The 16,298-nt window shown below is 39.9% G+C and overlaps 1 protein-coding gene across 3 annotated transcripts in view; it reads left to right on the top strand.

Annotated features, from left to right (window-relative positions):
- The window catches only part of PDE11A (phosphodiesterase 11A), a 405,024-nt gene that overhangs the window by 211,127 nt on the left and 177,599 nt on the right, over nt 1-16,298 (top strand). For all 3 annotated transcript variants that reach the window (XR_006712991.1, XM_045480319.1, XM_045480318.1), the window contains exon 6: nt 13,751-13,883. Coding sequence is in view for 2 of the 3 variants with exons in the window: in XM_045480319.1 (XP_045336275.1) it covers nt 13,751-13,883 (133 nt within the window). In the remaining variant the exon portion in view is untranslated. The remainder of the gene's footprint in view (nt 1-13,750; nt 13,884-16,298) is intronic.

Here is a 16,298-nt window from a genome sequence, read left to right as displayed (position 1 = left end):
TTGACAATCATTGAGCACTTTGAATATGTCATTCAACAGCCTTATGGCCTCCATGGTTTCTGAACAGAAGCTATTAATCATATTGAAAATCACTTGTATGTGATGAATCACATCTCTTTTGTTGCTTTCAAGATGCTTTCTTTGTCATTGGCTTTCAACAGTTTAGTCAGGATGTGTCTATGTGTGGGTCCCTTTGAGTTTATCCTGCTTAGAATTTGTTGAACTTCTGGAATGTATACATTAATATTTGTTTTAATCAAATGTGGGAAGTTTTTAGCCATTATTTCTTTAAATATTCTTTCTGCCCCTTTTCCTCTCTCCTGTCTTTTGGACACTCCCATTATGTATATGTCCATATGCTTGATGGTGTCTCACATGTCTCTGAGACATTCACTTTCTTTCATTCTTTGTCTTTCTGTTTCTCAAATCAGATATTCTTGATTAACCTATCTTCCAGTTTGGTAATTATTTCTCCTGGCTTCTCAACCCTTCTGTTGAACCCTCTTAGCGAATTTTTCATTCCAGTTATTGTAGTTTTCAGTTCTAGAACTTAAATTTTTGGTTCTTTTTAATAATTTCCAACTCTTTTTTGATATTCTGTATTTGGTGAGACATTGTTCTCATATTTTCCTTTAGTTCTTTAGATTTAGTTCTCTTTGTTATTTTGAATATATTTATAATAGCTCAATTAAAGTCTTTGTCTAGTAAGTCCATCATCTGGACTTACTCAGGGACAGTTTCTGTTGATTGCTTTTTTCCTGCGTACTTCCCTGTTTCTTTGTATGTCTCAAGTTTTTTGTTGTTGTTGAAAACTGAATATTTTAAATAATATGGTGTGGAAACTCTGGAGATCAGATCCACTTACCATTCACTTTGTTGTTTCTATTTGTTGCTCTTACTGTCACTGCTGCTGTTTGTTGTTTAGTGACTTTCCTGAACTATTTTTTGTTATGTTTGGCAACTGAATTCTCTGCTTGGTTAGCTTGTTGTCAACTCATGACTAGACACAGATTTCCTTAAAAGCCTTGAACCAGTAAATCTTCCAGCCTCGCTGAGGAGATCTGTATGCATGTGGGTGATATCTTCAATTTTCTGACAGGAAGTTTATGTAGCTTTCACTTTCTGCTTACACAGAGCTTCAAGGTCAGCCAGAGATAAGGGACTAGGGCCTTCTTGGGGTCTTTCCTGGGCACACATACAACTCTGCAAATGAGTGTGCCCTTCTAGATTTCGAGGAATACGTCAGAGCTTTTCAAAACCCCTCTAGGAATATCTCATTTCCATGCTTCTTTTTTTCTTAATTTTTTTTTAACGTTTATTCATTTTTGAGAGACAGGCAGAGCATGAGCGGGGAAGGGGCAGAGAGAGGGAGACACAGAATCTGAAGCAGGCTCCAGGCTCTAAGCTGTCAGCACAGAGCCCGACATGGGGCTCGAACTCATGAACTGTGAGATCATGACCTGAGCCAAAGTCGGACACTCAACTGACTGAGCCACCCAGGCACTCTATCCATGCTTCTTTTAAGTTTTCTGGTCCACTTCTTGTTAGCTGCAACTGTTATCCCTGCCTACAGCAGTTGCAGTGTTAGACAATTGCTGCTGGGTTTTTTCCACAAATGCCCCAGAGGTGAAGGCTGTTCTCAGTGAGCAAGCCCCAAGTCAGTTCAAATAAAGACAAACTATGTGAGTGAAGGTTTCCAATGGAGCTGCCAAACAGGTCAAATAATGACAATTCTCTGAGGATAGGACTTTTAGGGAGCTCTCAAACTTCCTTCTCTGCCAGCTGGTGCTAGGATTCTGACTCTCACAACTCACGTGATAATGTGACTGTTGGTTTTCCTGGCTACCCTAGAGTTGGGGAGTGGAAGATGGGAGTAAAGTCAGTTAAAATGCCCCAAAACTTGCTGTCCTTACAGAGGTTCAACTGTTTTTCTTGAATAAACACTCCTCAGATTTTTGCAAGTCTTTTCCTTAATTTCCAGAGTTCTCAAAATGTTTATTTTGACAATGTTTGCTAGTGTTCTCACTGCTTTTATGTGGAGGAACAAATTGTCAGTGGTCCTTAATCTGCCAATTTGGAAGGCTGTCCTCTTCTTTTTACCTTCTTTTAAATCTCTGTTACCTACAGTGATAGGGAATGGTAGAGAAATTCACACAATGGTGTAAGACAGAACATCTCCATAGTATGTGATGAATATGAATATATTGTTTTCCTGCTTTCTTCTTTATGGATTTTCCTTCTTCTCTGCTAGAAAGCATGTGCTAGGAAGCCTGTAATAGGTGTTTTGCATAAATAAGAATATGAGACCTATTCTGAATTCAAGAAAATGAAGAAAACCTTAAAATGTTAAAAACTAAAACAGAACCACCAGTCATCCTGGAACAGAAGCAAGATTTGGTTTGATTGTTCTTGCTGTATAACCAACTTCCTTTAATATAAGAACCTTAGGGCATTCTTCTTTAATATCTACTGTCTAGAAAATTCAGGGCTGCTGAACCTCATCATGCCAATATTTAATGTTGCTAATTGAAGAAGAAAGATGCAGATAACCCAGGAGGCTCATTTTTATCCCCTTTCTGTTGTTTAGTGAGGAGATGTCTCAGCATATCTGAGTTAAGCTCAGTTGAAGACAAGACTGGTACCAGAGACTGAACTCTGAGGCTCTCTCTTGATATCAAGACCAGTTCTTTACCATGAAGTTCTATTATTACAGAATCAGCTATATATTTCCTGCTTCCTTTCTCTAAAAATATGCAGAGTGTTATGAGATTAAAGTGTTTCCTCTGAAACACTTTATGCCTGACCTCAGCATGCCTCTCAGGGAGCCATGTCACTTTGATACCTCTGGGCTTGCATGTTTCCCCCTCAAAAATCCTATTTTATAAATACCCTCCATGACCCTAGTCTTGTATGTGTCCATGCACCATTTGCATGATGCTAATTATAAGAATTAAGTATCAGTGAAAGAGAGGAAACATTTGTAATGAAGTTGTGTATCTTCCAAAATCTTAAGAAAGTCAAGGACACATATTTCTCAAGTATCTAGCCTTTACCTCTTAAACATATGTAATTTCTGTCTTTTCTTTTTCCTGCCTTCGAACATGAAGATTCAAATAAAAGACAAATCCTATCATTACCCCTGTTTATTTTGGACCAATGGGCTTGTCACTCTAGTAAAACTGTCACAGAGGAGAATGAAAGCTATACAAATGTTCCATGAACAACAAGGCACATGAATAAGTACTGAGAGCAAGCATAATAAAGTAACTTATGTAGGTTAGCTGTCTCTTAGATTGATGCTATGCAGTAAACAGAATTTTGGCAACTTGAAAGCCTTAATGATTGGTTTTTATGTTTGACTCACTTACTTTTGTATGTCTGTTATTTAACGTTCTTGAGTTAATATTTTAACACATTGAGTCCACTTCTCCTTTCTTGCCATGCAGACACATGCCTGGGACTTGTTGGGAAGGTATGCCCTCAAAGATGGAAGAGCAGATAGATGGAGTTGGCCACAGCTCCCCTACAGAGAAATGTGATGGGGCTACTTGAAACATCTAGCGGGATAGGATTGTTAACTGTTAGTTCTGTTCTCAACAATTTTGCTGTTTTCTCTTCAGCAAGTCTCCATATATGACAATGATGACACAGTCAAAAACAGTTAACATCTCCCCTGACCCAGGAAAGAAGCAGTCAAATAAACAGGGCATGTCTCACCTTGGTGTATTTAATAAAACACTATCACAAAGAAAAATCTATGTGAGAGAAGGAATTGATATTTATTGAGAGCTTTTTGTGTGCCATGCATTCTTCAACATTACATTATTGTATCCTTAAACCATCTCTGTAAAATGAGTTTTATTTCCTCTATTTTCCATTATGGAAATTAAGAGTCGTTAAAATTTTATCTGTAGTCTTACAACTATAAAATGTTAGACCAAGATATGAAAACCCCCCTCCAGACTTGCTTGGCTGTGAAACCAAGCAGTTGTCACTATACGATGCTAAATTGTAGACGTCAGCCACTCACAGTGATGCCATCTGACACCCATCCAAGAGTCACAAGACTCTTCCCCAAAGTGACACCAACTCCTGGGGGTGATAAATTTCATCATTCTAATTGTACAACTTGAAGAAATGAAGGATAGAAAATGTACTCTTTGGTTGCCATGTCTTAATTTCTAATAACTAGGGAATGCCTAAAATGAGAGAAATGGGAGTGTGATGAAGTGTCCTTAGGCAAGACCATAAATGTAAGTCCATTAGCAGGTCACGATAAGCTTCAGGGACTTCTGCAACTTAGAGCATCTTCCTCTCCTGCCACACTGCGAGAATTGACAGGCTAACTCTGCTTGCTAATTACACTCTCCCCCACTACTTTTTATGACTAAAAGGTTTGTTTGGTAACCTTCAAAGATACACTGAAGCCAGTAGGGGATTATTCATGTCCCAGTTCTGGGTTTTCAAGACTCTCCTGCTGGGGTGCTAGCTTTGAGTCCCACTGGTATTGACTTAGTTCCTTAATCTCCTAATTGAAAGACAACTTCAAATAATGTTGCAGAGCTCTGAGGCTTCAGGAAGGACCCAGGGTTAGATAGATTTACCTGAAAAGAAAAAGTAAGGAATGGAGTTTCTCTTTGAGATCCAAAGTTCAGAACGACCTCTAGCCTGTGAAGCAAAATGGCAAATAGTACCAGGCATGACCTACAGATCAAAAATCAATTTTTGTTTGCAAAGCATAAAAAAGAAATATCTGTCCTAAAGAGTTCTTGGAATTCCTGCCTCTTTGCCTTTCTGAATCCTGCCCCCACTGGATAATACTCAAGGTATCAGAGGGCAATTGACAATCCCTTGACAATGAGAAAATAGACTGTGTCTGTGTTGAAACATTCTGCTCCTAATATATATTTTTAGTTATATATTTAGTGATATATTTTTAGTTAATGGTCACAGTTTTCATTAATCATTGATAGCACGTCAAGGAGAATGTATTAGTGTAGTCTTGAAAATGTTAAATTTGAGGTGCCTGGAGATGACCTTGAAGAAGTGTCCAGAAAATGCTTGGATATGTATGTAGGGATGTCAGGATTCATTGGGCTGCTGGTGTAGATTCGAAGATCATCAGTATATATTTAGTTGTGGATACAAAGTATGTGCATGGAACCACACAGTATATGTGTTGGCCTCTGCCACTGTAGCCTTGGTGATCACTTCCACCATGTATCCTAAGGTTTAGCTCTAATATTTATCATATCAATACAGAAAACCTCACACTTCTAAAGCTTTCCTCATGCTATGGTTTTGTCTGGATTCTTTTTACCCTCTTCCTCTTCCAGATGACCTTTTACTTCAAAAACTAGCTTAGACCAACTTCCTTTTGGGAAGTGATTTTCCAAATACCATTCCCAACACAAACAAAACTGATCCTTCTTTTCTCAGGTCTGGTAATGTTTTGTGTATTTTTCCTTTGGGGCATTTATCACAAACCATTGTCATTGTTTGTGAGCTCCCCAAAGGTGTGACCCCTTTAGCTTCTTCCTATAACCTCTTTCTGTTTAGGTAGGGGCAGTACTGAGCTGACCATCCATATGCAGATGGGTTCCCACTGCCAACTTCTTTAAGCAAAAAGGAAAAGACTCTTATGGGTATGTTCATGCCAGACTTGCCCCAGAATTGTCCAGCACTTAGTAGGGGCCCAGCCCATGGTCATTCTTGAAAGAGCAAAGTCTTGGGAGTCTCTAGTGAAGGTTAAACTCTAGTGTTGAGAACAAAAATGTCAATACAGATACAGTCTAATGATTAACATTATTTTATTCAGATATTTTGTCTTCTACTTTAGAGACTCGTTTTGAGAATTAATTCTGAAAAATAGTCTTGAGTTATTTTCATATAATTTTCCGTGTTTGAATCTTTGGCCAAGATAGGTTTTTTAGACAAGTGAAGACGGTGAAGTTACTTGTCTAGGGGTATTTTATTTTGTCTTGTTTTGTTTTACTTGTATTGATTTGCCTCCTCCACTACCCTTCAACTTGTTATCCTGAGGTTTATATCTACCTCACTGGCCCTCACTTAGGGGCAGCCGCATTTCAGGAATTATGTGTTTTCTATAATAGGGCAGTTCTCTTTTATCCTTCCGCAGTCAATATTTTAGCTTATGAAGCTCTCTTTGAAGTCAGTGGGAGTCTCATATTTGGAAGCAAGATACCACTGGGCAAGAAGACTAAACTGCATCCCTTGGCAGGGAACTCACTTAAAAACCTGCATCTTCCTATGCACCTGGTTCTAGTAAAATACAAGTAAAGGACCTCTTTACAATTTTCCTGTTATTTTAAACAAATTTTGATCTTAGGGAGGTCTACTTTTTTAAAGAGCTAAAATGAGCTTAGTGGTTAATTTTTACCTTTTAAGGAAGTTTCACTGAAGTTAGGTGATAACCTAGGTATTTATTTTCTTTTCTAAGACTCTTATTTCAAAGACTTGTTTTATCTGCTGTTTTTTTTTTCTTTAAGTCAGAATTTATTTTAACATCGCCACCAAAGGAGTCAAACTAGCGTTATGACTTGCATACCAGAAGCTATTAAACATGGACAGATATTAAACAAACTTTGTAAATATTTTAATGGTCTATCAAAACTTTTGATTTTTCAAGAACAAATGAATGTCATATAGAATTTTAAGACATTTTTCCTCTCTGTGGTGCACTGGTTGGTGCGCAGTAAATGTCTTGGCAAAATATTTGCAAATCCACCGACAGTCACACCAGACATCCACTTGCATAAGATGATCAATAAGTGTCTTTTTCTTTTTGCCGAAAGAAGGGTCATCCCAGCCCTATTCCCTGCCTATACAGAGAAGGGTATGGGCAGAAACTAAAGGGACTGTCCAATGAGAAAACTTGTGACAGTGTAGACATAAGCAGTATGGCTTTAGGACCTAGGGGCCTAAATGCTATCAGAGCTTGGGGGAGAGGATTCCTTCTTTACTTCATGAAGCTTTAGTACCCTCAAGTGTCTGGCTTCCCTTAAGTGGCTTCCAAGGCTTTGACAAGGGGCCTTGAGTGAAAGAATAAGTCTCCTTAGAGACTAGGAGTAGGGAGAGGACTTGGAGGTGTCTGTGGTCTTACAGTTATGCACATGGCAGCTAAGATCCACTGAACTGGCATGATCTCATTTGCACACACAAACTACAGAGTAATCAAATTATTGATGTATTTGTAAACTGCAGTAATTCTCCTTATCTTGGTCCTGGACCAAATTGAAAGTCTTAGTGCTGGATTTGTTGGCCTTTGATATCTCTGGTCACATCGGGGGGCCCTATAAAATTGGTCAATTCAATTTTGGATATTAATTTAAGCTTCCAACAACCTATTAAAAAAATAAGACCTGTTACGGACGCCTGGGTGGCTCAGTCGGTTGAGTGTCCGACTTCAGTTCAGGTCATGATCTCACGGTTTGTGAGTTCGGGCCCCGCATCGGGCTCTGTGCTGACAGCTCAGAGCCTGGAGCCTGCTTCCGATTCTGTGTCTCCCTCTGTCTCTGCTCCTCCCCCACACGTGCTCTGTCTCTCTCTGCCTCTCAAAAATAAAGAAAACGAATTTAAAAAATTAAAAAAAAATAAGACCTGTTAGAAACTACCAACCCTGACTCTTGGGGGGAACAGGATCTGGAACAAAGGTGATGGTCATCTCACCTCTATCCTGCTCAGATTCCATGTATAAGAATATTCTAGACTGGATTTCATACTCCAAAGGGCAATTAATCTGGACTGGGATGGTGAGAATAAGGAAGGCATGCCAGAGCAGGAGTACCTGAAGGAATTGGAGCTGGTTGGAAAAGAATGATCTTAGGTGGAAGACTGTGGGGAACATGTTATTATTGCCAGATATTTCAAGGGCTGTCAGGTAATGAGATCCATGATCTACAAACCATGGGACTGGGAGCAAAGGATGATTATTAGAAAGTAAATTGAGCTGCCACAAAATGGAATGGAATATTTTTGTAGGTAATGAGTTCCCGGTCATGAAAGGTAATCAATTTAATATTAGCTGTCCATTTGTCGGAGAGGTTGAAATGAGACCATTGTCAGCCCGTACAGCATCTCTGTGAAAATAGAAAAAGTACTTCCTTTAGATGGATGCAGTTCAACGTTTATTTATTTTTGGGACAGAGAGAGACAGAGCATGAACGGGGGAGGGGCAGAGAGAGAGGGAGACACAGAATCAGAAACAGGCTCCAGGCTCTGAGCCATCAGCCCAGAGCCCGACGCGGGGCTCGAACTCACGGACCTCGAGATCGTGACCTGGCTGAAGTCGGACGCTCAACCGACTGCGCCACCCAGGCACCCCTAGATGGATGCAGTTCAAAGCCAACATGCACAACTAGGCTAGATGTCACCCTCCATTCATTCCTTGTACAGGGCACCCCTATGGGGGGCAGAATCTGCATTACCACACATGGCTGTGTCCATCTTACCATGTTCTGCTCCAACAGAAATCAATCGAAGGAAAGGAAACCACACAAAATAAAAGGACCTGCATAAATCAGAAGGAGTTGACCCACAGGACCTTTATGAAAGAACTGATCCTTTAAGCTAAATGTGTCCCTCAAGAAAAAGAAACAACTTGAGCCCTTTCCTTTATGATTAAATTCACAATACTTAGTTGCTGAAGTGTACAAAGGGTACTGTCACATGCAGAATTTACTCTAGAAGTTGCTAAAAAGTTGATACTTTAAAAAGACTGTTTACTATGGGCTAGATAGTATGTTAAACACTTGTATAAATTATTACCTTAATCTGAGCAATAACTAAGTAGGAGTATTATACCCATTTTACAGATGAAGTGTAAGTAACTTGTCTGAGATCACTGCCTAGGAAGTGGCAAAATAGGTATTTGAATCAGATATATCTGATCTAAAATTCATGGTCTTACTCATAGAACAGAAATCATCTTTTAAAAAAAAGCAAGTTTGGGGCACCTGGGTGGCTCAGTCAGTTAAGTGTCAGACTTCGACTCAGGTCATAATCTCACGGTTCATGAGTTAGAGCCCCGTGTCGGTCTCTGTGCTGACAGTTCAGAGCCTGGAGCCTGCTTCAGATTCTGTGTCTCCTTTGTCTCTGCCCCTCTCCTGCTCTCAATCTCTCTCTCAAAAATAAATAAACATTAAAAAAATTTTTTTAATAAATCTTAAAAAGCAAGGTTTTGAGAGCTCTAACTCAACATCATGATTCTGTATTACAGTAAAAACTTAAGATTTGGAAGGTTGATTTGGAAGGTTGAATTGGTGTAAAAGCCAGAATGTGATATAATTACTAAGAGTGACAATCATCCTTCCTGACTGTCTCTCTGAGCCCTGCACCTTAGTTTATTCTGTCACCCTGCACCTTAGTTTATGTACCTGTGTAACATTAAACTGAAGAAATGGAGAGGTGGTTTTCAGAAAATCTGTTTGCACTGTTGCAGCTATAGGTTGATTAAAATCTCCCCTCCCCTCTGGAGCCTTAGTTCGATTATAGCGGCTGAGGTGGTTTCTTCCTCCCTTCACTTCTTTTGCATTTCTTTTGCATTTATGACTGGTACAATTGACTTGGCAACTAGTCGACACAGCCATGTGACAAATTTGTCATTTGAAATTTGTGGGTTTAAAAAAATTTTTTTAATGTTCATTTATATTTGAGAGAGAGAGAAAGAGAGAGAGAGTGTGAGTGCGGGAGGATCAGAGAGAGTGAGACACAGAATCCGAAGTGGGCTCCAGGCTCTGAGCTGTCAGCACAGAGCCCAGCGTGGGCCTTGAACCCAGGATCCGTGAGATGACCAGAGCCGAAGTCGGACACTTAACCAGCTGAGACACCCAGGCGCCCCTGTCATTTGAAATTTGAACTGGGCATTTAAATTGTGCATTGTGCAAATGTCAGTATGTTTATTTCTCATTTCCCCAAGTAGATGGCAACCTCTGTAAGGCCAGAGGCCATAGTTTATATTTTCTAGAAACCACCTCAACTTTGCTTATGCAGAGTGCCTTGCACAGAATTGACCCATTTACATTGTCCTACAATTTTATTTTATTCTTTAAAATGTTTATTTATTTTTGAGAGAGAGAGAGTGGGGAAGGGCGGAGAGAGTCTGCTGTGCTGACAGCAGAAAGTCCGATGAGGGACTCCAACTCATGAACCATGAGATTATGATCTGAGCCAAAGTCGGATGCTTAACCAACTGAGCTACCCAGGCGCCTCTGACCTACAATTTTAAATGTTTATTTATTTATTTATTTATTTATTTATTTATTTATTTATTTATTTATTTAGAGAGGGAAAGCATGAGTGGTAGAGGGGCAGAGAAAGGGGGAGAGAATCCCAAACAAGCTCCACGCCTGGGGCTTAATCTCACAAACCATGAGATCATGACCTGAGCCAAAATCCAGAGTCAGACGCTGAACCAACTGAGCCACCCAGACACCCCACGTTGTCCTATAATTTTAGAGTGATTGCAATACATACGCAGCCCAAACTAACCCCAGTTCTAAGCATGTTTTAGGTTTAGGATGAGTCTTTCAGGAGCCCCTGCTCAGTAAGTTTTCAACATCTTCCTTGGGAATTTTGTTAAGCAGTGACCTATAGCTCTGGATGATCAAATCCAATGTCTTTTCCTCCCTCTTCCTTTGACTGCATGTAGTCTCAGACTCAAGTGTTTATGATCTGCAGTGTCTCCTTTAAACTCCCCGTGATGCTGACTGCCACTCCCTTCTTTTCTTTAGGTGACAACCTATTATTCTTGCTCAACTCCTACCCATTGACTCCTTCCCTGAGAGGCGACAGGATAAACAGAATAATCTGAGGCTCTGTGGTCATGCTTAGCTGAAATTCTATCTCCACTTAGGAAAATTATTTAGCATCTCTGAACCTCAGTTTTCTGATCTGTAAAATGTAGAGAATTGTACCCATCTCATAGATTTATGTGAAAACAAAACAAATTAATTAGGTAAAGCATCCAGCCAGGCCGTTAGCCTACTCGGGTGATGATAAATTTGCTTTCCTCCTTTTTCTTTCTTCTCTCTCCCCTCCACCTTTATTACTGCCTTTCTTCTTCTTCCTTCCCCTAGATACAGATTTTCCCGCATATTCTCTCCCTGGTCAATCTCATCCATTGTATTCTCCTCGAAGATAATCCCAACTCTATAGTATTTCCAGTCCTAAGGATCTTATGTGGGTTTTGTTCCTGGAGTTTCAACAATGAGTAACATGTTCCAGGTTCACAAAAGGTCTGTTATTGTTCCCCATCTCCCACTCCTGAAACCAACTCACTTCTAATAGTGCCACAGACACACACAAGCAGAACGTAAGCCAAGCTGTCTGCCCACCAAGCCCTGCGGAGTCTTCTGCAGGATCTCCTGAGGGGCCAGCATCATCACCTCCCATCGGCACAACTTCGCTGGTCTACCCTCCATCTCTCTCAGCCAGTTTTTCTTGCTCCTTGTTTAAGCTTCCTGGATTAAGCTTCCTGATGCTTTCTGAAGTCACATCTCAAATCATGTCACTTCCCTGCTCAGTACTCTCCAACAGCTTGCCATTGCCTGTGACTAAGTTTGAAGCCCGTTGGTCAAAGCCTCCACCTTTAAGCCCTGACCTGTTCATTTAAGGGATTACTCAGTGTTACTGTACTTACTGTACTCTTTTCCCTTCATATCTTTCTTCTTGCTGTTTCCTCCTCCTCGGGCGCTTTCCTCCTCACCACCCCAGTCCCTCCTTGCTGAACTCACTTGCCCATCCTGAAAGACCCAGCTTACAGGTTTTCACACTTGATGAAACTGGTTCCTTCCTTAGAGCATTCACCACTGGCCCCTTTGCCTGCCCCAACCATTCTTCTCTCTGGTTCTTCTGTGGCTCATCCCCAGGGTCCCATTGCACCCCTTCTGCCCAGGGCACTCCAGGTCAGCACTTTCCACACTGTTTTATCACAGAACGCTTTTAAAAACTGTAGAATGGAATAAAGTACCCAGATAGTTCAGAGTGAGTTCATAGACCAACTAATCGCTGTAAGAAATGAGAAGCATTCAGTCACACACTTTTATAAACTTAGAAATGGCTTCATTGAGTTGGAACCTCATATCAGGTACATTATCATGTTTCCTCCTATATTTTGTTTTCATTGCAGCACAACATAAAATTTCCCTCCTCACAGGTATAATAGAGCAAAGAAAATAAAACATGGACTTTGTTGATGTTCCTTTGTTTGTTTTAGGAAATAAGGGCTTCATCTTATCTTTGAAGTCCTCAGTCTTTTCGTTTCTTTGATTTAGGCACCATATGAGAAATATAAGACCCAGCTTTTCATTAAAACTTCCACTTCTCACAGCCAGAGATTCATAGGGAATAAATGTGTGTGTTAGTAATGTTTGATATGCAATAAGGGATGAATATCATCACAAATACATGTTACATTTATCAGACACAGACCAGCCGTCATCACAGATGGCACCTATTAACGTTGCTAAAGAACTTCTGTGCTTCCCACTTCCTCAAGCATCTGGTGGCCTCTCCATGCCACAAATTCCTGGTAGGGCCCAAATTCCATGCAGGCACATTACTGCATAGTAACAATGACTATTTACAGGGCTTAGTGTTTTCCTTCCATATAAGGTAGTTTAGATTAAAAAGTCAGTAGAATTCTTATTATTCTCGTTGTGGTACACTCACTCACATATCCTGGAACCCAGGGTTCCACAGAACCAAGTTGGGAAAACATTGCCCTGGTATACCGGCATTCATTTATGTAATTTCAGTTATCACCTGCAAAGCCACAAATCTAATGTTCTCCACGAAAATTTTCCTTGATACTGCTAATTTGAATAGTACTCAGTTTTGCAATTCCATAGCTCCTGGCAGTGCTCAGTATGTATTTGGGGGAAGAAATGATGGACAGGAGAGAGGGAGTAGGGAATCTTACTAATTCTTATGGCATTTCTGTAAATTTGGCAATTATAGTGAAAGTGATACAAGGGAAAGTTCACAAAATCATTTAGCATAAAATTCCTGTTGAAATCAAATATGGATATAATTTAAATTATTCCTGTTAGGGGTCAGTAGAATTAAAACAGGTTTTCCAGCAAGATTTTGTTAAGTAGAAATGTACTTTTGTTAAGAAACTCTGAGACATGCTACAAAAACCTTTACATAAGTACTAAGATTACCCATGGTCTAGACCTGCTCTTTTGCTGCACTTACAATTTTGTAAATTCTCAACTTATTTCCTGATTTTTCTCCATTCTGGGATTTAATTTTTCCTGATATCACACGTCCAGTCCACTTAGTTAAGGGGTGTGGGCTGGGGAGGGCCTGGGAATTTATTCTGCCAGGGTTTTGGCATCCTCAAGTCAGGTTTGGTCATTACTTGATTATTTACTTTATGTCTGTCTGCTTTGGCCTAAATAAAGCCTAGAGTTGTTCTTCTGGGTCATGGAGAATCTATTATGTCTTCCCATGGATTTGATTATTTTACATTACAGTGGGCAAGGTTTTTTTTTTTTTAATATATGAAATTTATTGTCAAATTGGTTTCCATACAACACCCAGTGCTCATCCTGGGCAAGGTTTTTTGAAGTAGCTACTGATAATTACCCCGCTATTCTGTGACTGAAGTCACTTATCCCTTCTTAAGGAGCATAGATAATCCTACTATGAGTATAGTTTTATAAGATTTGCTTTCAAACAAACTTATGTTTCTCTGTTTTCTTACTGCCTGCTTTGGTTTTGATAGTTTCAAAGAGAGCATGGAGAAATCCTCATATTCCGACTGGCTTATAAATAACAGTGTTGCCGAGCTAGTGGCTTCCACAGGCCTCCCGGTGAACATCAGCGATGCCTACCAGGATCCTCGCTTTGATGCCGAGGTAAGACCAATTCTCTGGTTGCACTCTTAAGGTTCAGTTGTCACACTGCTTATGGTTTGCTGGTTGAAGCAAAAAAGCGACATCGTATACATCACAGTCACCCCTGAGTTTACTGACAGGTTTTGGTTTTTTTTTGTGTGTTTTTCCCCTGTGATCAGATTTTTAGCATTGTCTACTGTTAAGTAACAGAAATATCTCTCTCTACTCTGATTTGTGGCAAAATGGCTATCTATTATGTATTACTTTGATGCTCTTTACAATTGGGTACATATTATATTGCATGTACCCATGCATTAATTCATGAACACTTTATATTAAAGATAGTTTATATTAAACTATGAAATAGTTATTAATAAAAATGTGGATATAACATAGTTATTTCCCAGCAGATGCTAGAACAATTACCATGTTTTTAAAAATTGCTCCCAAGAAATAGTAAATTGGTTTGTTATTGTTTAATGTTAATTTTGAAGGCACATTGTGCTGTATGCAGAATATATTAAAGCAACCTAGACTTGCAGGTGTTTAAATTCTAAGTATCTACAGTATCATACAGACAAATTTACACGAACTTATAAAATATCTTTGTGTGTGCGTGTGTGTGTGTATTCAATAAATTACACGTTTCCTATTCTATATTGCCAGGTGAAGATCTAAAGAGTAGCAGGAGTTTTAGGTGGAGATGTGTTCTAGGCAAAGCTGAGAGAGCATGGGGCCCGGGGGATGGGGGGGCTGAGGGGTTGGGGGGCTAGGGGCTGAGGCGAGTTAATGCTGCTGAAGCACCAGGTAGATGAGGCTGGAGAGGGAAGCAGGGGCCAGATTGCTCCAATCTGAAAGCTGCATTAAGAAGTTTGAGTATTTATCCTGGGCAACGGGGAATCAGTAGTTGAGTTTTTAATCAGGGAGACACAGGAGTTGTATTTTAGGAAGATCACACCACTTCAGTGGCTACAGCACGGAGGATACATTAGCAATAAGAACTGAACATTTAGCTGAAATGAGAGCTGGTTGATGACTCTGGAGACAGACAGGGATTCAGTCTCAGTCTCTGGACTCCAGAGCCCTCCCCCTCAGCCTTGCCCTGTGCTATCCCACGTCTGGGGTGGGTCACGATGTGGCAGGGGGCTTCAGTCTAAACCAAACTTAGAACTTTAGTCATGTCATCTTTTCAGATCTCTGCAGGGAGATTTTAGATTCCCCAAAACTCAGCACCTCTCTGTAGCTGCCTGGAGCTTTCTTCCCCCAGGCTATGTAGTTTCTAGTAGTTTCTATTAATTCTTAACCATAGAGTTCAGCTGCTCCTACCTTGCAAATCCTTTCATGAACTCCCAGTCTGGGTTGGGTGTCTCTGCAGCATGCTCCCCCTGAGCTGTCCCCACGCTGACCACCCTCTAGGTCTCTTCAGTTCTGATGCGTTATTTCTGAGCTTTGAGTTACCTTCCTCAGGGAAGTACACAGCCCAAAGCTCCTTTAGTTGTCCTCCTTTGAGGGAGAATAACACCACCTTGGTTCTGTGATTAGCAGAGCAGAAATGATTGATAGAGCTCAATATTTGTATACTTTAGCATTATGATTGGGCTAGGACTAATTCGATGAAGTTTTGCCTTTGGCCATGTTTCTTTCTTCCTTGCTTTTAGAGAGAAAATACTGAAGAACAGATGTCTAAACACAATTTTATGAAGGAATGCTCTCAGTATCCTCTTATTGACATCAGTAATAGTTGAACAAACTACAAGCCTTGCTATGCAGAAAAATCATTCATTACCAATCCTTTGTTACCAAGCCATCATGTGAGATTAGATGTCAAGGGGTGATGGGTTGATTCCTACCCCAAATCATAGTACTAAAGTTGGTATGGATTTATGTTATTCTGCTCTTAGCTTTGAACCATGAAGTCAAATTCTGAGGAAGCAAAAGGAATCAAAAAATTACACCATTTTATTTTTTTTACACCATTTTAAAAAGCTGGTTCATTAGCCGTATGTTAAGGTATAACAAAACATGATGCAGTGAACACCCACTACCCAGTTTAAGAAAAGGACAGGATGATTACTTTTGAATCCTTGTACTGATCTTCTCTAGTACTTTCTCCTTTACTTTCCCTGCTGAGGTAACCACTGTCCTAATTTGAATTTAACACTCTTTTGCTTTTCTGTGTAGGTTCATTGCGTATGTTTGACTCCATGCCAAATATGTCATTATGTCTTGTGTTTCTCTGAAATTTATAGAAATTAAATTATATTGTGTGTATTCTTCTGTGGCTTGTTTTTTCATTTAACGTATGTTCCTGAGTCATAGGAGTTTGTAATTCATTCATTTAGTTTCACTGCTGCCAAGTATTCCACTGTATGAATAAACCTCACTTTATTTATCCACTATAGTGTTGATGGACATTTGGGTTCCGAGTTTTGCTTT

This window comes from Leopardus geoffroyi, chromosome C1 (genome assembly GCF_018350155.1).
Source record: "Leopardus geoffroyi isolate Oge1 chromosome C1, O.geoffroyi_Oge1_pat1.0, whole genome shotgun sequence".
Classification (NCBI taxonomy): Eukaryota; Metazoa; Chordata; class Mammalia; order Carnivora; family Felidae; genus Leopardus; species Leopardus geoffroyi.
Note: the sequence above shows the minus strand (reverse complement) of the source record. Positions and strands in the feature narration are given on the sequence as shown.